This window comes from Oryctolagus cuniculus, chromosome 11 (assembly GCF_964237555.1).
Source record: "Oryctolagus cuniculus chromosome 11, mOryCun1.1, whole genome shotgun sequence".
Taxonomy (NCBI): Eukaryota; Metazoa; Chordata; class Mammalia; order Lagomorpha; family Leporidae; genus Oryctolagus; species Oryctolagus cuniculus.
This window is the reverse complement of record NC_091442.1, coordinates 53,742,592-53,768,623: the sequence shown is the minus strand read 5'-3', so window position 1 is coordinate 53,768,623 and position 26,032 is coordinate 53,742,592. Positions and strand designations below refer to the sequence as shown.

At 44.3% G+C, this 26,032-nt stretch overlaps 1 protein-coding gene across 1 annotated transcript in view; it reads left to right on the top strand.

The window, feature by feature from the left end:
• The window catches only part of ATF1 (activating transcription factor 1), a 118,641-nt gene extending 92,652 nt beyond the window's left edge, over positions 1-25,989 (top strand). Inside the window, exon 7 of the mRNA XM_070052228.1 lies at positions 25,256-25,989. Coding sequence (XP_069908329.1) covers positions 25,256-25,289 — 34 coding nt within the window. The 3' untranslated portion in view covers positions 25,290-25,989. The remainder of the gene's footprint in view (positions 1-25,255) is intronic.
• The last annotated feature ends 43 nt before the right edge of the window (positions 25,990-26,032 follow it).

The window sequence follows — 26,032 nt, the reverse complement described above, 5'->3', positions numbered from 1 at the left end:
ATGTTTTTTTAAACTTTTATTTAATATTATTTATTTATTTATTTGACAGGTAGAGTTACAGACAATGAGAGAGAGAGAGACAGAGAGAAAGTCTTCCTTCCGTTGGTTCACCCCCCAAATGGCCACTACAGCAGATCTGAAGCCAGGAGCCAGGTGCTTCTTCCTGGTGTCCCACGCGGGTGCAAGGGCCCAAGCATCCTCCACTGCCTTCCAGGGCCACAGCAGAGAGCTAGACTGGAAGGGGAACAGCAGGGATCAGAACCCAGCGCCCATATGGGATGCTGGCACTGAAGGTGGAGGATTAGCCAAGTGAGTCACGGTGCCAGCCAAAAAATGAATAAATTCTTTTTAACTAGCCAAACTGTAATTAACAAAAATGTGCTAAATAAGAAAATTGTAACTATCCCAAATTGACTAAATAAGAAACAGAAATCTGAAGGAAGTGGGGGGTGCTGGCCTGCTTAGGAGTTGGACCTGCGCTGGCCTGGGTTTGCTTGCGGGGCACGGGGGCTGCAGCCCGAGCGAGGTGGTCGAGCGGGAACGCGAGGACCCAGTCGCGTCGCCGTCACCTGTGAGTGAGGATGATGGAGCTTGCGGGCCGTCACGCGGGGGGTCATGGTTGTCCCCAGCCAGGTTCCTGATGGGCTGGCCGCGGCGGACCCCCGGGGCAAAGGGAAAAGATCCTTTGAGGAAAGAAAGCTGGATTATGGAAAAAGACCTTTGGGCTAGGTTATCGCCCCACAGCGCGTCCCGCCGGAGCGCTGTGCGGTAGGTCCGTAGTATTCGGACAGGCGGCAGTGCAGATCGGGAAGCTACCTGGCCCCAGGGGGTCCAGCGCTGTGCGAGAGGGGGCGGTGCGGCGTTTCTTCCAAAATCACGCGCTTCTCACTTGCGTGACCTTACTGGGCACGCTCCTAGGTCGCGGTCTTGTCTTACCCTGTGCTTGCATTTCAAAGGCAGGCGCCGTGCGGCTTCCTGGGTCCTCGGAGCGGGGGTGGTGGTCCCTGCAGGTGTGTGTGAGCTCTGACCCTGTGTCGCAGGTAGCACCTGCCGGCCACCGGAGCTGGCCAGGGTGAGCCCACTGGTGCACGGAGTGAGAGCAGTGATCCTACTCTGCAGCGCGGCCTGCAGTCGCAGCCCACCCACCAACAGGCTTGCTGATTTTTGAGAGAACTTGGAACATTTAATTTGGTTCTCGCACCTCCAGAGACAGGCGCCAGGGAGTGAGCGAGAGCGAGCCCGCGGCTGGCAGGTCCAGGGCTCAGCCTCACCCTGCCTTCCAAGCCACTCGAACCCACTGCACCCTTGTTTTGGGCAGGGCAGTGTGTGTGTGTGTCGCAAGTCCCTGCTGGCTCTGGGCGGCTGCGGGATGTGGGGGACACAGGGACAGGATGGCCCATCGGGGTGGTCTTATTACCCCTTTATAATGGAGGCAGGACAGCTGTTTCAAAGTCGTCAGCTGGGCCTCTTAGAACAACAAATATTTGGTGGTGGTGGTGGTGGTGGTGGTGGTGGTGTGGGCGGTGTGGGCCAGGGGGAGGAGCGAGGCCACTGGAACCCAGAGCTGCAGACGAGGCGCCTGTGGGATCTCACCAGAGCTGGCAGGTGGCTGCGTCCCAGCCTGCCTTCCGGCTGCCGGGCCCGGGCCCTCCCGGCTCGTCCAGAATCCAGGCAGGCGCCATGGGGCTGTCCAAAGATCCAAGTAGGAAAGGATTCTCAGACGAGTTTGTGCAGATGGGTTTCTTTATTTCCACATTTATATCACAAGCTGTCCACTTACTGGACCAAATAGCAAAGTTGCTCCCTTCTGCGTGAGGACGCAGAAGTCTGGGTTCTGTACATTCACTAAGGTTCCTTGTTTTTGCAAATCGAGTTTATGACGAATAACCATAAGGCAAACGAATCTAAAGGAATGGTTATGAGTGTCAGCGCAGGCGGCTCCCTCGCCCCACGCCTGGCTCGCACCCCAGTAGCACCCGCGGCGGCATCTGTGTTGTTCTGGGGGGGAGCTCTAGAAAGGTGAACTTCCCCAGGTGTGTGGGGGAGGGGCGGGGGCAGGGGGATGGCGGGTTTTGGCTGGTGGTCAGACGGAAAATAAACGCGAGAGAACTGAAAAAAAAAGAAAGAAAGAAACAGAAATCCTCTATAGTTGAGTGAATAAAGGATCTGGATCTATATTTGAATCTTCTTTTTAAAAACAAAATGCCAGGGCCAGTGCCGTGGCACACTGGGCTAATCCTCCGCCAGCGGCGCTGGCACCCAGGGTTCTAGCCCCTACTGGGGCGCCGGATTCTGTCCTGGTTGCTCCTCTTCCAGTCCAGCTCTCTGCTGTGGCCTGGGAGTGCAGTAGAGGATGGCCCAGGTCCTTGGGCCCTGCACCCGCATGGGAGACCAGGAGGAAGCACCTGGCTCCTGGCTTCAGATCAGCACAGCGCTGGCCATAGTGGCCATTTTGGGGGTGAACCAACGGAAAAGGAAGACCTTTCTCTCTCTGTCTCTCTCACTGTCTATAACTCTACCTGTCAAATAAAAAAAAAAAAGTGCCAAGGACAGCTGTTTGGCCTAGACGGCCACACCCATAACAAAATGCTTGGGTTTGAGTCCCCATTCCAGTTTCCTGCCAGTGGATACCGTGGAAGGCAGCAGGTGATGGCCCACGTGGTTGGGTCCCTGCCAGAGTTCTGGGCTCCTTGCTTCAGCCTGGCCCAGCCCCAGCCGTTGTGGGCATATGAGGAGTGAACCAGCAAATAAGAGCTCTTTTTGTCTTTTTTTCCACTCCCTGCCTCTCCCCTATTCTCTCCTTCCTTCATTCTCTTTTTCTTTCTGCCTGTCACTTTTTTCCCTCTCTATAGCAAAAAAATAAGACAAATAAAACAAGTGAGTTCTATCATAGATGGATTGTTTAAATCTGAACCAAATACTTCCAATGAATCCAAAGGAGGGAACACACTCCAACTCAGTGTATGAGAACAATAATAATACTCAAACAGAGTAAGCACAGTACAGGAATGGCCAATGTTATAAATGCAGGCATTCCAAACAAAGTGATAGCATGCTAAATCTATCAAGTATATTTAAATATAATTCATCATAACCTAGTTGGGTTTATCACAGGAATTCAAGAATTTTAAAAATCTTTTTATTTAAAGATATTTATTTATTTATTTGATAGGTAGAGTTAGAGAGAGAGAGAAATACAGAGAGAAAGGTCTTCCATCTGCTGGTTCACTCCCCAAATGGCTGCAATGGCTAGAGCTGGGCTGATCCGAAGTCAGGAGCCAGGAATTTCTTCCAGGTCTCCCACATGGCTGCAGGGACCTCAGCACTTGGGCCATCTTCTACTGCTTTCCCAGGCCATAGCAGAGAGCTGGGTGGGAAGAGGAGCAGCTGGGACTAAAACCGGTGTCCACATGGGACACCAGTGCCACAGGTGGTGGCATTAGCCCACGATGCCACAGCACCGGCCCCCCAAGAATATTTTAATATTAAAAATCTCTTAATGTAATTTACAATACTAATTGACTAAAGGATAAAAAACATTATCTTAGATGCATAGGAAGCATTGTTAAAAATATTTGACAATTTAGACATAAATGGGAACTTCTTTAATTTGATTAAGGCTATCTGCTTTGCAGTTATAGAAAACATCATCATTATAGAAAAACATTCTTTTAAAATCAGGAACAATTTTCCCTGCCATCAGCATTCTCATTTATGGAGTATAATTCCTAGAAAGAGCAATAATACTAAAAAAAAGATGCAAGAGGCTCTAGAAAAGAAAAAGACATTAGAAAAAGATGCAAAAGACATAAAACAGCTCATAAACCACAGATGATGTTATTTTTTAAAAAATATTTTATTTATTATTTATTTTATTTGAGAGTTAGAGTTACAGACAGTGAGAGGGACAGAGAGAAAGGTCTTCCTTCCATTGGTTCACTCCTCAAATGGCCACAACGGCCAGAGCTGCATTGATCTGAAGCCAGGAAGCAGGCACTTCTTCCTGGTCTCCCACATGGGTGCAGGGGCCCAAGTCTTGGGCCATCCTTCACTGCTTTCCCAGGCCATAGCAGAGAGCTGGACTGGAAGTGGAGCAGCCGGGACTAGAACTCGGCGCCCATATGGGATGCCGGTGCCACAGGTGGAGGATTAACCTACTGTGCCACGGTGCCAGCCCCAGATGATGTTATTATTTACATAAAAACTGAATCTAAAATCCATTATTTAACTGAGTTTAGTAAAGTAGCAAGGTATAAAATCAATATACAAAAATTATATAATTTCTATACAGTAGGAATAGGTATAAAATGTAGCCTTAAAAGTTAGCAGATGTCACACCCATAAGAATGACTATAATAAAAAAGTGAGACAGCATCAAGCATCAGAGAGGATGTGAAGAAGAAAACCATCATGCATTGCTGAGGGGAATATAAAACAGTGCCGCTGGGTTGGAATACAGTTTGGAACTTCCTCAGAAAGTCACCATAGGAATTTAGAATCACCATAGAACTTCATAGAATCACCATAGGACTCCACTGGGATCTCACTCGCAGAGATCATTCATTTAGGTGTTGTTGTTGTTGTTTTTTTTTCCAGAGTGTTTTGGCTTTCCATGCCTAAAATACTCTCACGGGCTCTTCAGCCAGATCTGACTGCCTTAAGGGCTGATTCTGAGGCCAGAGTGCTATTTAGGACATCTGCCATTCTATGAGTCTGCTGTATATCCCGCTTCCCATGTTGGATCGTTCTCTCCCTTTTTGATTCTATCAGTTAGTATTAGCAGACACTAGTCTTTTTATGTGATCCCTTTGACTCTTAGACCTATCAGTGTGATCAATTGTGAACTGAAATTGATCACTTGGACTAGTGAGATGGCATTGGTACATGCCACCTTGATGGGATTGAATTGGAATCCCCTGGCACGTTTCAAACTCCACCATTTGGGGCAAGTTCGATTGAGCATGTCCCAAATTGTACATCTCCTCCCTCTCTTATTCCCACTCTTATATTTAACAGGGATCACTTTTCAGTTAAATTTAAACAGCTAAGAATAATCGTGTGTTAATTACAGAGTTCAACCAATAGTAAAAGAAGACCTAAATGAAAGATCTCTGCGAGTGAGATCCCAGTGGAAAGAACAGGGCCATCAAAGAAGGAGGTACCTTTCTCTGAAGGGAGGAGAGAACTTCCACTTTGACTATGACCCTGTCTGAATAAGATTGAAATCAGCAAACTCAAAAGGCTTCCATAGCCTTGGCAACTCATGACTAGAGCCTAGGGAGATTACTGACGCCATAAACAAGAGTGTCAAACTGTTAAGTCAACAACAGGAGTTACTGTGTACTTACTCCTCATGTGGGATCTGTCCTTAATGTGTTGTCCAATGTGAAGTAATGCTATAACTAGTACTGAAACAGTATTTTATACTTTGTGTTTTTGTGTGGGTGCAAACTGATGAAATCTTCACTTAATATATACTAAATTGGGCCGGCGCCGCGGCTCACTAGGCTAATCCTCCGCCTAGCGGCGCCGGCACACCGGGTTCTAGTCCCGGTCGGGGCGCCGGATTCTGTCCCGGTTTCCCCTCTTCCAGGCCAGCCCTCTGCTGTGGCCCGGGAGTGCAGTGGAGGATGGCCCAGGTGCTTGGGCCCTGCACCCCATGGGAGACCAGGAGCACCTGGCTCCTGGCTCCTGCCATCGGATCAGCGCGGTGCGCCGGCCGCAGCGCGCCGGCCGCGGCGGCCATTGGAGGGTGAACCAACGGCAAAGGAAGAACTTTCTCTCTGTCTCTCTCTCTCACTGTCCACTCTGCCTGTCAAAAAAAAAAAAAATATATATATATATATACTAAATTGATCTTCTGTATATAAAGATAATGAAAATGAATCTTGATGTGAATGGAATGGGAGAGGGAGCGGGAGTTGGGAGGGTTGTGGGCGGGAGGGATGTTATGGGGGGAAAAAGCCATTGTAATCCATAAACTGTACTTTGGAAATTTATATTTACTAAATAAAAGTTAAAAAAAAAGAAAAAAAAAGAATCACCATAGGATTCAGTCATTAAACTTATAGGTACATACCCAAGAGAAAAGAAAACATATATTCCCCCAAAAAACCTGTACACAAAGCAAGAGAAAGAAATTAAAGGCACATAGATTGGAAGACAGGAAACTGTCTTCATTCACAGATGATATGATTCTATAAATGTAGAAAAGGTTGAGGAATCTACAGAGAATCTAGTAGAAGTTTCAAGTTCAGCAAGACTGTATGATATAAAACACAAAATTATATTTCTATATATTACCAATAAGCTATTTGAAAACAAGAAAAACACTGTTTCACTCACAATAGCATTAAAAAGAGTGAATAAGAATATATTTAGCAAAAGATGTGAAAGACTAGCCTCTGAAAATGAAGAAGTATGTAAAGAAACTAAAGAAGACTCAAATAAATGGAGAGTCATGCCACAGTCCTGGACTGCAGCATTATTCAAAATGGCTCCCAAATGCAAACAACTTAAATGTCCATCAACTGACGAATGGATAAACAAAGTGTGGTGTATTCATATAATGGGATTTTATTCAGCCGCAAGAAGGAATAAAGTACCGATACATACTGCGATAGTATGTTGAGTGAAATAAGCCAGATACAAAAGGATATGTATTTTGTGATTTCATCTATATGATGAAATGTCTCAGATGGGCATTTCATAGAGTCAGACAGTAGATCAGTGGTTACCAGTGGCTGGGGAAGAGAAGTGAAGAATGACAGCTAATGAAGTGTTCCGGAATTATCTCCAAGTAGTATTTGTGAGTACACCAAAACCCACTGAATTTTACATTTAAGTTTTTAAAATTTATTTATTTATCTGAGAGATGCACAAAGAGATGGTGTACTACCATCTGCTACTTTTTTCCCCAAAGCCAGCAATAGCTAGGGTTGGGCTGAGGTTGAGGCCAGGAGCTGGGGACTCAATCCAGGCAGGTCTCCCACTTGGGTGGAAGGAACCCGATCACTTGGGCCATCGCTGCTGCCTCACAGGTCTGCATTAGCAGGAAGCTAGAGTCAGGAGCTCGAGCTGGAAATTGAACCCAGGCACTTCAGTGTGGGATACAGTTATCTTAACTACCAGGCCAAGTGACCTCCCTGGAAATGTACACTTTATTTTTAAAGATTTTTATTTATTTATTTGAGAGGTAGAGTTACAGACAGAGAGAAAGGTCTTCCATCCACTGGTGCACTCCCCAAATGGCCCCAATGGCCAGAGCTGGGCCAATCCAAAGCCAGGAACCAGGAACTTCATCCAGGTCTCCATGGGGGTGCAGGGGCCCAAGCACTTGGGCCATCTTCCACTGATTTTCCAGGCCACAGCAGAGAGCTGGATCAGAAGTGGAACACCCAGGACTTGAACCAGAGCCCATTTGGGATGCTGGTACCACAGGCGGAGGCTTAGCCTACTATGTCACAGCTCCAGTCCTAGAACTGTATATTTTAAAAAAGCAAATTTTATGGTATTTGTATTGTAGCTGAATAAAAAAATTTTTTATGCCTTGGGAAACATTCCTACAGTGTGTATTAGGATAATTAATGAAATTTTTAAATCAACTGTTAATTCAAGGGTACAGATTACTCAAAGACTGAGACTTAATCATATCATTGTTGAATACTTCCTCACCCCTCACACCTTCCCACATCACTAAAGGTCTATTTACCACAGTTCCTTTTATATGGTACAAAAGTACAGATTCCCCTAAAAAATTACAAGGCATAAAAAAGGCCAAACACAGTTTGAAGAGACAGAGCAAGCACCAGAAGCAGATACAGTGGTGATGTTGGAATTATCAGGCCAAGAATGTAAAATAATTATAGGCACAAGTGTTTGGCTTCACAGTTAAGATGCCACGTGGGACTTCCATATGATTGCCTGCATTTGAGTCCTGGTTCTGTTCCTGATTCTGGCTTCCTACTAATGTGCACCCTGGGAGGAACCAGGTGGTGGCTCCAATATTTGGGTCCCTGATACCCACATGGAGGACCCAGATTGAGTACCAGACTCCTGGGTCCGGACTGACCCAACCCAGCTATCGGCAGGCATCCAGGGAGTAGATAGAACTGCAGGCACATGCCGTCTCTCTGCCTTTTGAATAAATTAAATAGATAAAATTTGTTAAAAATAACCATAGCTAATATGCTATGGATACTAATGGAAAAACAGCCAACATGCAAGGAAAGATAAGGTAAAGCAGAGAGGTGGAAATTCTAAGAAAGAATAAAAAACAAACGCTAGAGATCAAAACATTTTCCCAGAAATCAGTGCATTTGATGGGCTCATTAGTATGTCAGTCACGGATAAGAATAGAATTGAAACTTCCAAAACTGAAAAGTGAAGAGAAAAAAAGGCTGGAAAAAAATAAAACCCAGAAGAGAGTATGCAAGAACTGTGGGATAACTACAAAGGTATAATGTATATGTAAAGGGACTGCCAGAAGAAAAAGGGGAAAGGAATAGAAAAAGTAACTGAAGTAATAATGACTGAGAATTTCCAAAAAACTGTCAGACTCCAAACCACAGACAGAGGATGCTCAGAGAATAATGATAAAAGGCTTCCAACCTCCAAAACATCAAGAAACAAACAAACAAAACCCTTCACCTGGGCATAGCACATTCAAACTGCAGAAAAGCAAAGAAAAAGAAAAAAAATCTTAAACCAGAGAGGAAAAACAGCTTACTATAGAGGAGCAAAGATACCAATTACATCTGCCTTTTCAGAAACAATGGAAGCAAAAAGAGATTGGAGTGAAATATTTGAAGTGTTAAGAGAAAAAAAAACAACATAAAATTCCACATGCTGTGAAATTATCCTTCAAAAGTCAATACAGATTTTCTCAGACAAAAATCGAGGGAGTTTCTTGCCAGTAGACTGCCTTGCAACAAATGGTAGAAGTTCTTCAGAGAGAAGAAAAATGACACATTAGCAACTCAGATCTACATAAAGAAAGGAAGATCCATTCAATTCTTGTTTATAGCCATTGTCTATGTTCCCACTAAACTAGGGTCTTTTTGCTTTTCACTTGTTAATTTTTTTATTTTTTAAAAGATTTATTTTATTTGAAAGGCAGAGTTACAGAGAGGCAGACACAGAGAGAGAGAGAGAGAGAGAGAGATCGAGGTCTTCCATCCACTGGTTCACTCCCCCAGATGGCTACAATGGCTGGAACTGCACCAGGATCCTCTTCCAGGTCTCCCACATGAGTGCAGGGGCCCAAGCACTTGGGCCATCCTCTACTGCTTTCCCAGGCTGTAGCAGAGAGCTGGGTCAGAAGTGGAGCAGCCAGGTCTTGAACCAGCACCCATATGGGATGCCGGCACTGCAGGCGGTGGCTTTACCCACGATGCCACAGCGCCAGCCCCAAGATTTATTTATTTATTTGAAAGGCAGAGTTACAGAGGTAGAGACAGAATAAGCCTTCCATCTGCTGGTTCACTCCCCGAATGGCTGCAATGGCTGGAGCTGTGATGATCCAAAGCCAGGAGCTGGGGGGTTCTTCTGGGTCTCCCATGTGGGTACAGGGGCCCAAGGACTTGGGCCATCTTTTACTGCTTTTCCCAGGTGATAGCAGAGAGCTGGTTCGGAAGTGGAGAATCCGGGACTTGAACCAGCACCCATATGGGCTGCTTGTGCTACAGGTGGAGGATTTACTAGGTTTGCCACAGCACCAGTCCCTGTTAAACTTCTTATTTGGTGAAGTATTAATCCTTTTTACTGATATGTAAATTTAAAATACCTCAAAAACTAAAAACAAAGGGAAAAGGAAAGATGGAGGGAGAAGAGGAAGTGGGAGGGAAAGAGGAGAGGAGGGACTATCATCATGTTCTTAGAACTGTATCTATAAGACACTGAATCTGTTAAAAACTCATTAAAAATTAAAATTTTAAAAAGAAAAAGAGTATTACTGAAGGAATAAGTGAAGATAAAACTTTTTATTATTATTAACTAATTAACAGTTAATGGTTTGTTCAAAATAGAATAGTTACAATATGGTCAATGCTTAGTTAGGTATAAGTGAAATCAATGGCAACACTGATATTAGGGATAGGAGAGAGAATTAGAAATACTTAGTTATCATAAGGTACCTGTACAACCAATAGAGTGGTATAGTTATTTGAAAGTAGTCTTAGGTTAATTATGAATGTATAATGCAAACTCCAGGGAAACCACTAAGAAGTTATAGGTGGAGTATTCCTTACCAGTAGAAATAGTCTATATTTTGGACTTTTTCAGATTTTGGAACATTTAATATATGACTACATTATGAGATATCATGGGGGATGGGACCTAAATCTAAAAACAATTTCATTTCTGTATTATAGACACAGCCTAAATACAATTTTATAAAATATTTTTAGTGTGCCTACATTAAAATTTTTTTGAGTGGCAGAGAGACAGAGTTCCCTTGTGCTGGTTTAGTCCTCAAATTCCTGCAACAACTAGGGGCAGGCTGGGCAGAAGGCAATCTGTCTTATGGGGGTGGCAATATCCAATTACTTGAGCGCTCACTGCTGCCTCCCAGGGTGTGCATTAGCAGGAAGCTGGAGTCAGGAGCTGGAACCAGGAAACAAACTCAGGTTTTTGATGGGGGACACGGGCATCTTTTTTTTTTTTTTTTTTTTTTGGTCTGAAAAAAAGAGTTTATTTAATAAAAGTTTTACTTGCTACAGGGCCGACTCTGCGCCTCCCCCCCCCCCCCCCCCCGCCTCCTCATACCCTCCATAGACCTAGTGGGAGCCCTGGGTGGAGCTCCTGGCCCCCAGCACTCGCCTGGCCACTGGGGAGTGAGCCGGTGGATGGAAGAATCCCATCTCCCATCCTCTCCACCATCTCTACCATCTCCACTATCTCTCTGCCTTTCAAATAAATAAATCTTTAAGCAAGCAGGGAGTTGGCATCAGGAGCCAGAAGGGACTCGAACCCAGGCATCTGGTGTGCGGTGCGGGCACCTCAGCCCTTAGGGCAAATGCCGGCCTGAGTAAAAGTCGAGGCCTGGGGCCGGGCGGTGGGTGGCACACACAGGCGGCCCTTTACCCAGCGAGATCCGGGCATGGGGAGTCCGGGCCCTGGCTCGGGGGCGCTCTTGATGCTGGGGGGCCCCTGCCCCCCGCCTGGGGGCGCCCTTTCAGCGCCTGCCTTACTCCGTGGCCCGGAGGACCTGGGGGAGGCTCCTGCGTGCGCTCAGCCACGCCGGACTCGGGCATCTTAACCACTATGCTGCACATCCACTCCTTGTGCCTGAACTTTGACTGCAACCTCTCAGCCTCTCACATGAGGCAGCTGTGGAATTTTCTACTTGTGGTGTCATCTCGGTGCTCCAGAAATCTCTGATTTTGGAGCACTCTGGATTTCAGATTTTCAAATTGAGGCTGCTCATCCTGTTCAGTTTCTATGCTTAAAAAAAATGGTTATTGAAAATGTTCAGCTAAAACCACAAAAGACAGAATGGGGGGGAGGACAAAAAACAATAAATAGTAAACATAACAAATATGGGAGACATCCAGTCATATCAATAATCGTGACAAAGAACAATGCTATAAAGATGAAGCAATTTCAAAAAGTTCATGAAAAATGTGTGCTTTTAATTCCTTTTTCCCACAGTCTTTTAAATGTACCCTTGTATATCAATGAAGACAAAGATTGTCAGATAGGATAAAAAAATAATACCCAACTGTATACTGTCTACAAGAAGCACATTTTAATTGTAAAGATAAATATAGATTAAAAGTAAAGAGACAGGGGTGGGAGGAATGTACAAGGATGGAGATATAGATATACAACACTAACACTAATCAGAAGAAAGATGGAATTATATTAATTCTAGCCAGAATAGACTTCAGAGCAAGGAAAATTATCAAGGAAAAAACAGGAAGATTAAACAGTGATAAAGGAATCAATACTCCAAGAATACATAATAATCTTAATTGTGCATGTTTCTAACAGTAGAGTCAATTATATGAGGACAGAACTGCAAAGAGAAAGAGATGAATCCATTGTGAGAGGTGGAGACTTCAGCACTCTCCTGAGAGTGAGGGATAGATCTACTAGGCAGAAAATCAGTAAAGACATGCTTGAACTTAATAGCACCATCAATCAACTAGGCATCCAGCAGTGTAGAATACACATTCTGACCAAGCTTACATAAAATATTCAGGGGTTGGCCTTGTGGTGTAGTAGGCTTAGCCTCTGTCTGTGGCACTGGCATCCTATTTGGGCACCAGTTCTAATCCCAGTTGCTCCTGTTCCGATCCAGCTCTCTGCTATGGTCTAGGAAAGCAGTAGAAGATGTATCCATATGGGAGACCCAGAAGACGCTCCCGACTCCTGGCACTGGATTAGCCCAGCTCTGGTGGTTGTACCATTTGGGGAGTGAACCATCAGAAGGAAGATCTTTCTCTCTGTGTCTCCCTCTCTCTGTAACTCTACCTCTCAAATAAATAAAATATTAAAATAAATAAAATATTAAAAAATAAAATATAGGGGCCAGCACTGTGGTGCAGTGGGTAAAGCTTCCACCTGCAGTGCCAGCATCACATATGGGTGCTGCTTTGAGTCCCTGCTGCTCCTCTTCTCACCCGGCTCTCTGCTGTGGCCTGGGAGAGCAGTGGAAGATGACCCAGGTCCTTGGGCCTCTGAACTCGCATGGGAGACCCAGAAGAAGCTCCTGGCTCCTGGCTTTGGAATAGCACAGCTCCAGCTGTTGCAGCCAACTGGGGAGTGAACCAGCAAATGGAAGACCTCTCTCTCTCTCTGCCTCTCTTTTTCTCACTGACTTGCAAATAAATAAATAAAATAATAATAATAATAAATAGAAATACAAGTTCAGTATTTGCTTGTGAGAACTACAACTCTGAGGCACATTCCTGGGATAAGGTACTGCTATTGTAGACATTTTTGTTGGGCTGGCATTGTGGTGCAGTGGGTTAAGCTGCAGACCACTGTGCTGATATCCCATATGGTCACCAGTTCAAGTCCCAGCTCTTCCACTTCCAATCCAGCTCCCTGCTCATGTGCCAAATAAAGCAGTGGAAGATGGCCCAAGTGCTTGAACCCCCGCACCCACATGGGAGATCTGGATGAGGCTCCTGGCTGTTGGCTTTGGCGTGGCAAAGCCCTGGCTGTTGTGGACATTTGAGGAGTGAACCAGCAGATGGAAGATCGATCTCTCTCTCTCTGTCTGTCTCTGTAATACTGACTTTTGAATAAGATAAATAAATCTTTCCTTTAAAAAAAAGTTTTTCTATGCATTGATTTTACAATAATCTGTCCTCAGTGGTTCCTGAATTGTTGTCCTGTATTTTCCTATCCTTTCAATAGCAACAGTTTGTGTCATGGATTGGCAGTTAATGTAGGTGATATATGAGTTAAACATCGGTCTCACTTTCATGTTCAAAAAATGACTTGACATCATTAGGAAATTAAACCAGACTTAGAATTTACAGCATAACATTGACTTCAGCATTTACCATTTCAGCCTTTGTCAGTTTGTACACAGCATCATTTTCTAAAACTTACAAGCCAGCGCTGCGGCTCAAAAGGCTAATCCTCCACCTGTGGCGACGGCATAGCAGGTTCTAGTCCCGGTCGGGGTGCCGGATTCTGTCCTGGTTGCTCCTCTTCCTGTCCAGCTCTCTGCTGTGGCCCGGGAGTGCAGTGGAGGATGGCCCAAGTGCTTGGGCCCTGCAACCGCATGGGAGACCAGGAGAAGCACCTGGCTCCTTCGGATCAGCACAGTGCGCAGCGGCCATTGGGGGGTGAACCAATGGCAAAGGAAGACCTTTCTCTCTCTCTCTCTCCCTCTCTCACTGTCCACTCTGTAAAAAAAAAAAAAAAAAAAAAAGGAAAAAAATAAAAATAAATAAATTTAAAAAAATAAAATAAAACTTACAGAACCATTTGTGAGACTGTCAAGAAATTCATGAAAAAAGGTAACAAAAACTGCTTGAAATTTCTGCTATCCAGAGATAACCGTCATAAACATTTAGGTGAATATTCTTCTACAGTCTTCCTAGAGAGCCATACCGCCAGACACACACACACACACACACACACACACACACACACAGATACATGGCTACTTTTCAAGGTTCATGGAAAATTGTATTAAAAGGTACATTTTGGTGCAAAACCTTTTTGAAATTCATGCATAGTTCTTTCATAATACATGTTTTCACCCGCTTTTGAAGACTCCCCATATGTATTTTTTTGCACCAAAATAAACTTGTCTTTTAATTCTATATCCTACAAACTTTCTGTTGTACCATATTTGAGTGTATCTTGTAAATGTACACAATTTTACATAATTGTTGAATCAGTCTCTTTGGAATAAAATATCAATATTTAAATCACTGTAAAAATGTCTGCACTCCAAAATAACCTACGGGTGATCTTTTTGTTAACAGGCAATGGCACACGCATCTTACAAGAAGCAGAAGTACATTATATTTCTCGACAGAGTTGTAATTCTGAGGGGAGTTATGGGCGAGTAATTCCTGACACTTCATTTTGTGCAGGTGATGAAAATGGAACCTTTGCAAACTATGCAACTGATAAAGGATTAATAACCAGAATCTACAATGAGATCAAGAAACTCCACAACAACAAAACAAACAACCCACTTAAGAGATGGGCCAAGGACCTCAATAGACATTTTTCAAAAGAGGAAATCCAAATGGCCAACAGACACATGAAAAAATGTTCAGGATCACTAGCCACCAGGGAATTGCAAGTCAAAACCACAATGAGGTTTCATCTCACCCCAGTTAGAATGGCTCACATGCAGAAATCTACCAACAACAGATGCTGGCGAGGATGTGGGGAAAAAGGGACACTAATCCACTGCTGGTGGGAATGCAAACTGGTAAAGCCACTATGGAAGTCAGTTTGGAGATTCCTCAGAAACCTGAATATAACCCTACCATACAACCCAGCCATCCCACTCCTTGGAATTCACCCAAAGGAAATTAAATTGGCAAATAAAAGAGCTGTCTGCACCTCAATGTTTATTGCAGCTCAATTCATAATAGCTAAGACCTGGAACCAACCCAAATGCCCATCAACAGTAGGCTGGATAAAGAAATTATGGGACATGTACTCTATATAATACTATACAGCAGTAGAAAAAAAATGAAGTCCAGTCATTTGCAACAAAATGGAGGAATCTGGAAAACATCATGCTGAGTGAAATAAGCCAGTCCCAAAGGGACAAATATCATATGTTCTCGCTGATTGGTGACAACTAACTGAGCAGCAAAAAGGAAACCTGTTGAAGTGAAATGGACACTATGAGAAACAATGACTTGATCATCCCTTGTCCTGACTGTCGAGGAACAACTTAATAATTTATCCCTTTTTTTTTTGTTCTACTTAATACTATTGGTTGAACTCTTTAATTAACACACAATTATTCTTAGGTGTTTAAATTTAACTGAAAAGTGATCCCTGTTAAATATGAGTGGGAACAAGAGAGGGAGGAGATATACAGTTCAGCACATGTTCAATCGGACTTGCCCCAAACGGTAGAGTTAGAAACATGCCAGGGGATTCCAATTCAATCCCATCAAGGTGGCATGTACCAATGCCATCTCACTAGTCAAAGTGATCAGTTTCAGCTCATAATTGATCATAATGATAGGATTGGGAGTCAAAGGGATCACATAAACAAGACTAGTGTCTGCTAATACTAACTGATATAATTAAAAAGGAGAGAACGATCCAACATGGGAAGCGGGATACACAGCAGATTCAAAGAATGACAGATGTCCTAAATAGCACTCTGGCCTCAGAATCAGCCCTTAAGGCAGTCGGATCTGGCTGAAGAGCTCATGAGAGTATTTCAAGCATGAAAAGCCAAGACACTCTGGCAAAAAAAAAACAAAAACAAAAACAAAAAAACAACTAAATGAAAGATCTCTGTGAGATCCCAGTGGAAAGAATGGGCCATCAAAGAAGGAGGTATCTTTCTCTGAAGGGAGGAGAGAACTTCCACTTTGACTATGACCTTGTCTAAATAATATAGGAGTTGGTGGATTCAAAAGGCTTCCATAGCCTTGGCAACTCATGACAAGAGCCTCGGGTGCTTACTGATGCCATAAAGAGTGTTAATTGTGAATCAAAAACAGGAGTCACTGTATACTTACTCCTCATGTAGGATCTCTGTCCTTAATGTGTTGTACTATGTGAATTAACGGTATAACTAGTACTCAAACAGTACTTCATACTTTGTGTTTCTGTGTGAGTGCAAACTGTTGAAATCTTTACTTAGTATATACTAAATTGATCTGTATATAAAGATAAGTGAAAATGAATCTTGATGTGAATGGGATGGGAGAGTGAGTGGGAGATGGGATGGTTGTGGATCGGAGGGAGGTTATGGGGGGAAAAAGCCACTGTAATCCAAAAGCTGTACCTTGGAAATTTATATTTATTAAATAAAAGTTAAAAAAAGAAAATGGAACCTTTGATACTTGTAGGGTAAGACCAAATAATTTCCCTTTAAAATATTTTCTAAAGCCAGAAGGAAATCTGAACAAGGCCCTTAGTCAGCTTCTGGTGCTCTCAGTTAACAGTCTATAAATACCAAATCATTTCCCCCCTCTTTTTTAACTACTTCAACAACCCAAATCTTCTTGGTTCCTTTTTTCCCCCTAGAAAACTTTTATTTAAAGTATACAAATGTCATGCATTTCATATATACACATTTAGGAACGTAGTGAATTTTCCCACCCTACCCTTCCTCCCACACACACTCCCATCCTTTTTCCTCCTTCCTCTCCTATTCCTGTTATTTTTTTAAATAAAGATCTATTTTCAATGAACTTTATACACATAAGATTAACCCAAGATTGAGTAAAGAGTTCAACAAATGCTATAAAGAAAAAAAAAAAAAACTGTTCCTCAACAACCAAGACAAGGGCTATTCAAAACCATCACATCTCAAAGTGTGACTTTCACTACTATAGAATACCTTTTAGGTACTCTATTAGTTACTACAGATCAGGGAGAATACATGGTTTTGTCTTTTTGGGATTGGCTTATATCACTAACTATAATGGTTTCCAGTTGCATCCATTTTGTTGCAAATGACAGGATTTCTTTTTTTTTTTTAATCACTGTGTAGTATTCCATGGAGTACATATACCATAACTTCTATTTTTTTTAAGATTTATTTTATTTCTTTGAAAGAGTTAAAGAGAGATGTAGAGACAGAGAGCTAGAGGACTGCCATCCACTGGTTCATTCCCCAAATGGCTGAAATGGCCACAGCTGGCCTGATCCAAAGCCAGGGCTCAGCAGTTTCTTCTGGGTCTCCCAGATGGGTACAGGGGCCCAAGGACTTGGGCCATCCTCCACTGCCTTTCCAGGCACGTAAGCAGAGAACTTGATCAGAAGTGGAGCAGCCAGGACTCAAACCAGCACCTGTCTGGGAGGTTGGTGCTGCAGGCCAGGGCTTTAATCTGTTGGGTCACAGCACCAGCCCCATTTACTATAATTTCTTTATCCAGTGGTCAGTTGACAGACATCTGGGTTGATTCCATATCTTAGCTATTGTGAATTGAGCTGCAATAAACATAGGGGTGCAGATCACTCTTTCATATGCTCATTTTATTTCCTTTGTGTAAATTCCCAGGAGTGGGATGGCTGGGTCATATGGTAGGTCTATATTCAGTATTCTTAGGTATCTCCAAATTGTCTTCCACAGTGGCTAAATCAGTTTACATTCTCATCAACAGTAGATTAGGGTAGCTTTTCCCCACATCCTCACCAGCATTTGTTGTTTCTTGATTTCTGTATGAGAGGTATGCTAACTGGGGTGAAATGAAATTTCATTGTGGTTTTGATTTGCATTTCCCTGATGGCTGGTGACCCTGAGCATTTTTTTGTGTGTCTGTTGGCCATTTGGATTTACTTTTTGAAAAATGCCAGTTCAAGTCATTTGTCCATTTCTTAACTGGATTGTTTTGTTGTTCTTGAATTTCTTGAGCTCTTTATATATTTTGGATATTAATCCTTTATCAGTTGCATAGTTTGCAAATATTTTCTCCCATTCTGTGAGCTATCTCCTCACTTTGCTGAGTGTTTCTTTTGTAGTGCAGAAGCTTCTCAATTTGATGTTATCCTATTTATCAATTTTGGCTTTGATTGCCTGGGCCTTTGGGGTCTTTACCAAGAACTCTTTGCCTATGCCAAACTCTTGCAGGGTTTCTCCAATGTTCTCTAATAATTTGATGGTATCAGGTTGTATTTAGGTATACGATCCATTTTGAGTGGATATTTTTGTAAGTTGTAAGGTAGAGAAAAGGGCTGTAAAAATGTTTATAATCATTATATCTGGCTGACAAATTATCCCTCATTGTGTTTAGAATCATTTATGGAAGACATTCTCAGATATTAATATTGTCTCGTCAGCTCCTGTGTGATTACTGTGTTCAGAGTATATCATTTTCTATCATTTTACTTTTGATTTATTTGTGTCTTTGAATTCACGGTATCACTTCTAGTTAGTTTTTGATGAATTTTTTTCTTTCAATACAAGTTTGACATTCCGGGCCTCCCACATGGATGCCATGGATCAAAACACTTGTCATTGCTTTTTTTTAACATTTATTCATTCACTTGTTTTTAAATCTTTTTATTAGTTATTAGTTTTATTAGTTATTAGAGAATCGATTTCATACATTTCAGTAGTTACAATTCTAAAAATCATATTTTATTCCCTTCCTTCTTCTCTCCATCCCTCTTCCTTCCTTTTCTTTTATTCCTTTAAATTTTTAATAACATATATTTTTTTAAAGATTCATTTATTTATTTGAAAGCCAAAGTTACACAGAGAGAAGTAGAGGCAGAGAGAGGTTTTCCATCCCCTGGTTCACTCCCCAATTGACCACAACGGCCAGAGCTGTGCTGATCTGAAGCCAGGATCTAGGAGCTTCTTCTGGGTCTCCCACATGGTTGCAGGGGCCAAAGACTTGGGCCATCTTCCACTGCTTTCCCAGGCCATAGCAGAGAGCTAGAGAGGAAATGGAGTGGCCGGGTCTCGAACCGGCGCCCATATGGGATGCCTGCGCTTCAGGCCATGGTGTTAACGTGCTCAGCCACAGTGCTGGCCCAAGTAACATACTTGAATTTGCTATATAATCACAGGGTTAATGCACCACTGACCATATTGTTCTGCAAGTAAGGAGTAGAATCACTTTTTCTGGGGAAAATTGCTGGGTATCTCTTTCAGCCATTCTTTAAATCTTTGTTGATTGATGGCCCTTTTGAAAGAACCAAAGTTTCAACCAAAGTAAGACAAGGTAGAAAAGAGAGACACGAACACAAAAGAAAAAGCTAAAAGGACCTGCTGCCTTAACTCTGGAAGCAGAAGCTCTAGACAGCTGTGGGAACACAGTGGTTCTCTTAGACACAATACTGTTTGTTTTGCAGCTTCTGTTCTCGTTTATCTTTTGTTAGAGATCTGTATTTTTGAAATGCAAAGTGACAGAGAAGAAATGGAGAGGCACAGAGAGAGAGAGGACGCTGGCTCACTGCCCAAGTGTACACAAAGGACAGGGGTGGACTGTGCCACAGCCAGGAACCTGAAACCCCGTCTGGGCTTCCCATGTGGACAGCAGGGATCCCCGTACTTGGCCATCCCTCAGTGCCTTCCCAGGCGCGTCAGCAGGCAGCTGGGTCAGAAGCAGGGTAGGGGCTGATGCTATGGCGTAGTAGGCTGAGCATTCACCTGCGGCACTGGCATCCCTAGGGCACTGGTTAAAGTCCCGGCTGCTCCTCTTCCGATCCAGCTCTCTGCTGTGGCCTGGGAAAGCAGCAGAAGACGGCCCAGCTGCTCGGGCCTCTGCACCCATGTGGGAGACCTAGAGGAAGCTCCTGGCTCCTGGCTTCAGATCAGCCCAGCTCTGGCCATTTCAGCCATTTGGGAATGAACCAGTGGATGGAAGACATTCTCTCTCTCTCTCCCTCTCTCTGTAATTCTTCCTCTCAAATAAATAAATAAATAAATATTATAAAAAAGAAGCAGGGCATCTGGAACTCGAACCAACACTCTGAACTGGGATGCCAGAGTCCCAAGCAGTGGCTTAATCTTCTGGGCCATCACGCTGCCCTCAGCTGAAGTTTTCTGATCAATATTCGCATGACAGTTATCTGTTCCTTTTGTGTAAACTCTTCAGGCTTAAACAAGAAAGGGCATAGCACAAAAGAAGACATGCAGTCTCATTGTTTGATGTGTTTTTCTTTTTTTTTTTTTTTGACAGGCAGAGTGGACAGTGAGAGAGAGAGACAGAGAGAAAGGTCTTCCTTTGCCGTTGGTTCACCCTCCAATGGCCGCCGCGGCCGGCGCACAGCGCTGATCCAATGGCAGGAGCCAGGATCCAGGTGCTTTTCCTGGTCTCCCATGGGGTGCAGGGCCCAAGCACCTGGGCCATCCTCCACTGCACTCCCTGGCCACAGCAGAGAGCTGGCCTGGAAGAGGAGCGACCGGGACAGAATCCGGCGCCCCAACCGGGACTAGAACCTGGTGTGCCGGCGCCGCTAGGCGGAGGATTAGCCTAGTGAGCCGCGGCGCCGGCCTGTTTGATGTGTTTTTCACCCAGTATCCAGAGCTGGTCTGTGGAAAACATGGAAAGCAAGAATTATAAAGCGTCCCGCAGCAGCAGACGCTCTACGCCCAGACCAGGTGGTTGCCGATCCATTCACCACCACAACCAAAGTTTCCGAAATCCAGAACATGTTGCAAGAACTCATCGGCACAGGGATGTTCAATAAATTAGAAGAGTGGAATTAAATATATAGCATCTACAATATTAAATCTCTCAAAAGCCTTGAGTGCCCTAACGGAAGAATTGAAAGTTGCAAATATCATAGGGAACAGAATGTGTTTTGAGAGATACGAATCTGAAAAAGAGCTCTCCCAAAGGATCATTAAAGACCTCAGCAAGCAGAATGAGGTGCTGCAATGAAAACTTGAGGAGGCAGAAGAAAAGTACAAATCTGCACTAGACAGGAACAAATCTATGTCATTGACCACATCCAGGAGCATTCACAAAGCTGGTGATGACGACATTACTTTGGCCAAGGAGTTTGAAAATGTAGGCGAGAAGTGTGAGGTAAGGGAGACTGAAGCCTCTGGGGTACACGGGGACTCTGCACTTGCATATACAGCCCCGGCTGAGATGACCCCAGATTTCACCGGACAGTGCTGCCGACCTGAAGACAAAGAAAACAGGCTTTCCGGAGCTGTCACTGAAGATCCAACATACATGCCAAAACATGACAAGATTCCTAGCAGCACTGGCGATAAAGGACAACACACAGGAGGCCCCCGTGTCCAAGAAACCTTTGGATCAAATTTCAGGGAGACTAACATTGCACGGAGTATGCCAGAGGCCAACAGTAATGACACCAAAATAGAAGAGATAGAGAACAACACAGAAGAAATGACCCAGACATCAGCCCGTGGGGTCCTTCCCGTTTACCCACAGCCCCTGGGAAAGCACCACACTCTTAGTGCTGAGCCGTCTAGGGGGCCTCCGACTCCCTGGCCTACTCCAGGACTGAAGGCCCCTCTCACACCCAGGTGGCCTCTTAAATCTGGAGTCCCGCCCATCACTTGAAAGACTCCCAGTCTCCGGGCTCCTGTCTCTCCTGGGCAATCCTTTGCTCCCAGGGCCTCGTTGAACCCTGGAGGGCTCTTGTCTGGGCAGCCTCAGGCACTCCAGCCTCCTGTTCCCACTGAGCAATCTCGCCCTGTCAGGCCCCTTCTGCCATCGGACAGCCTGTGACCCTGTCAGCTCTCCCTGGGCAAGTTGCCCTCTTGGGGACCCCTCCTACCTCTGGACATCCGCCCGTGTTGGGGACTGCCTCTGCCCCTGGAAGGCCCCAGAAAGGCATGTTCTCTTCCACGAGAAAGAAAAGATAAACACACATCATTTGTCCAGCCTGGTTTCAAGACAGCCCGTGTTCCTTTTGCTAAGAACACCCAAATCTTAGGGGTCTCTGACACTTATGGACAAACTCAAGGCTCTTCCGAAATGGATTCCCAGGTTACCAGTCACTTTCCTGCAATACCATCAGCACCTGACAGCGATGAGGGGACCCTCCACTCAATGAGGAAGCCAGGAACATCACCACCTCCTCCTTCTACTCAAGTACCCAAAACATCAAAGGTGCCAGCTTCTAAAAGGGACAAGACGTCTCCATTGCCTCCTGCAGACAAGCAATGAATAGTAATTCTGGTTTCAAATGGAAGTATTCAAGATGATGGTGCCCCCTTGTCTCCCCAAGATCTTGAACAGTTAATATTTCATTGATATGGAAGCTCAAAGATCCTGATGCTTTAAATCGGACCACAAAATCTTCTGTGCTACACACAATATCTAGGAATCTCATAATGGAGACACTTCATATGGACACGGTTCACCTGGGATACCTGCTCCCCGAGGACATTGCCTATGGCTGATCCAGCATTCCAGATAACTAATTCTCTAATGGTCTGGTGTGGTTATGTATTTAGTTCTCTGGTGTAGTCCCAATATCAAATATCCTCCCTCATTGCCCTAGAAGCATATTTACATTTGTGAGAGTGTATGTTCCGAAAGAATCTTTTATAGAAGATCTGTAGGATGGAAGCTTGTGTAGAATAGCAAAAAGAGACCTTTTTAAAGGAATCAGAAATGGCCAATACAAGATGCATCTCCTTCATTTCTGTCTTTGGCAGAGATGTGAACACATGTTTTGAGATCATGGTTGGTCTCAGAAGATCCACTCCAATAGGCTGTAGATGTCAGCCAGTTCTAATTTTCACCTTCAGTGCATCAGATGATACATGACAGTTGTTTCTCTTAAAATAGACTAATATTTCATTTTTTTACAGGCAGAGTGGACAGTGAGAGAGAGAGAGACAGAGAGAAATGTCTTCCTTTAGCCGTTGGTTCACCCTCCAATGGCTGCTGCAGCTGGCGCGCTGCGGCCAGCGCACTGCGCTGATCCAAAGCCAGGAGCCAGGTGCTTCCTCCTGGTCTCCCATGCAGGTGCAGGGCCCAAGCACTTGGGCCATCCTCCACTGCCTTCCCGGGCCACTGCAGAGAGCTGGACTGGAAGAGGGGCAACCGGGACAGAATCCGGTGCCCCGACCAGGACTAGAAACCGGGGTGCCGGCACCACAGGCGGAGGATTAGCCTAGTGAGCTGCGGCGCCAGCCCTAATATTTCATTTTGTATTCATTTGACAGAGAATGGGAGAGAGAAATAGTTTGCTCCTCTTCTGCTAGTTTACTCCCCAAATGCCCACAATGGGCAGGGGTGGACCAGGGCAAAAGCTGGGAGGCAGGAATAAAATCAGGTCTCATGGGTGGCAGAGACACAGCAGCGCGCCAGCCGCAGCGGCCACTGGAGGATGAACCAACGGTAAAGGAAGACCTATCTCTCTCTCTCTCTCTCTCTCTCTCACTGTCCACTCTGCCTGTCAAAAAATAAAAAAAGAGAATTAACGGTAAAACTAGTCTTCAAACAGTACTTTATACTTCACGTGTCTGTGTGGATACAGTCTTTTGAAATCTTTACTTAGTATATACTAAGTTGATCTTCTGTATATAAAGATAATTAAAAATGAATCTTATTGAAGAATGGGATGGAAGAGGGAGAGGGAGATGGGATGGTTTGTGGGTGGGAGGGTGGTTATGGAAGGAAAAACCGCTATAATCCAAAAGTTGTACTTTCGAAATTTATATTTATAAATAAAAGTTTTCTAAAAAAAATGAAAAAACAAAAAAAGAAAGGTCTTTGCTGGGTCACCAAATATTTAATAGCAAAATATATCTGTATTTATGTAAATGAGGTCAGCATTCTCAACCCTGCATCTCCCACAGCCCTCCCTGGTAAGTAGCCTGTATTTCATGCTCTTAATAAAAATGACACTGAGAAAGGATCCAAGGTTCATAGCTGGAAAACCAGTAACGTATGAAAGTGATGCCGCCTTTCTCCTGAGCTGCTCCCTGGGTGCTTCCCAGAGTGCTCCCTCCATGAAGGTCCAGTAACAACTAAACCAAAACAACAAACAGTATTTTGTGCATTACCACCACCTGTCAGTACACAAGGTCACCTAAAAGCAAGCTGGTATAGCAACCCATGCAATGAAACAGCCTCACATGCCAGCAGGTATACAAAAAGAGCTATGTAAAAATTAACAAAGAGTTATGGTAAGAGTTAAAACAACAGGGAAGAAGTGTATTTAAAGTTAATTTATTGCGTCATCCAAACAAAAATCAAAAACATGCCTTGCTTTACACTTGAGCAACCGAGAGACTTTAGTCTATTTTATATACCCAATATCTCATAAATAAGAAAGAGACTCACTAGAAATTACAGTGTCCCTGTTGACAGCATGAGCCAATGCATGCTCTCATTAGATCAGTCTAGAATGAAAGTGTATGAAAATTCCTTTCCTAGAACAAGGAAAAACAATGTCATTTCAGGACAGAGTTACTCTTGATAAAAGGAAAGGTTGTGTTCAGCGAGAGGACTGCCTATGGCAGGTGATTTCTTGCCAATGTTTTTGGAGATTATGTACTTCTGAACTCTCCAGGTTTTCTGGTAGCTCAGTCTACTGCTGCCTCCTCTTTTTATGCTTGCCCTCATTGCTGTCCACATTCTGATAAAAAGGAGGCACAGTGAAACCAAAAGTCAGTGCAACCTGCGGCAAATGTAAGTTACTAACATTAAAGATGTTTCGGATGATGGGAATCACAAGCTCATATGTAAGTCCTGTATGCTTCCTGGACTGACATATGAAGAAAGTAAGTCTTTTAAAAAAAGTCAGAAATTTTAGACCAGGGAATGTCAAATTCATTTAACGGAACCTTGGACTGCTTGAAGTAATGAAGGAAACCCAGTCCTCCTGGGTAAAAAGAGGCAGGGCTCGCCCTCGCCTGTGTAGGCCCTGGCTGTTCTCCTACGCAGTGGCAGTGTGTGCATTCCTCAGGGCATCTGAGGGTCATACTGAGCAGTCCGGTCGACTTCAGGACGAGCCAGCCCTCTCGCTGCCACAGATGTGCGCACTGCACAGCTGAAGAAGGTGGTCGTTTGCTGCTTTTGCTTCTGGGTTCTATTAATGTCCAGACACACACGTGAACGCAGGTCAGCAGCTCAAAGTTGTATTTCGTACAACAGGATGAAAGGTCACCAGCTTTCCTTTCCGTTCTTCCCAGGGAATGTAGAGAGCTGAAGAAATGCCTTTTCTGAAGGGCAAACAGCATACCCCTGCTCCAGACCATCCGCTGTTGTGTTGTCCTCCTCATCAACATCAACACACAGCTCCTGTTCAGAGAAATCCTTCCAGATCTTCAGATGTTTGAGCTTGTGTGGTGGAGAAGAGCACGGTTTGTCTCCAGGTTGGCAAAAGTCTAATAGTGTCTTTTGATTCCTCTTCAAACCCTACTCTAGATGATGCTGCCTAAGTCTCTCGGGGCAGCAAACTGCCCGGGAATTGGAGGCAGGGCTGCAGTTCCTGTCCCTGCCAAAACAGGCCGGGAGATCCGGTGCACCGCCCCAAAGACTGAGCCAGCGGAGATGGCAGGGAGCTCATGGGCATTAATTGCTACCTGGGGTGTTTGCAGGAATTTGTAGACTTTCACGAGAATTTGAATGGGCCTATTTTGAAGATTGACACCATAGTTCTGCTCTGTTTTATGAACCACCAGACCGAATTCTTTTATTCACTCAGTTGACTTTTAACCTTGCCTAAGTGCCTGTTGGCTCCTCGAATTGTTGTTACTCTCTAAACAAAAAGTGTTGGTGCGTAGCTATCCAGCAGTGCGCTCTTAGAGTGAAAGCTGCTGGGTCCTGTCTCTGGTGCCCGCACCGGGACCCTTGGCACAGCGTGGAAAGGACAGCCCACCACGCCCGGCAAGGGTTACAGACATCGCTCCTCTTCCAGACCCCGGTGAGATTCTTTCTTTCTTTCCTTCTTTTTTTTTTAAGACTTA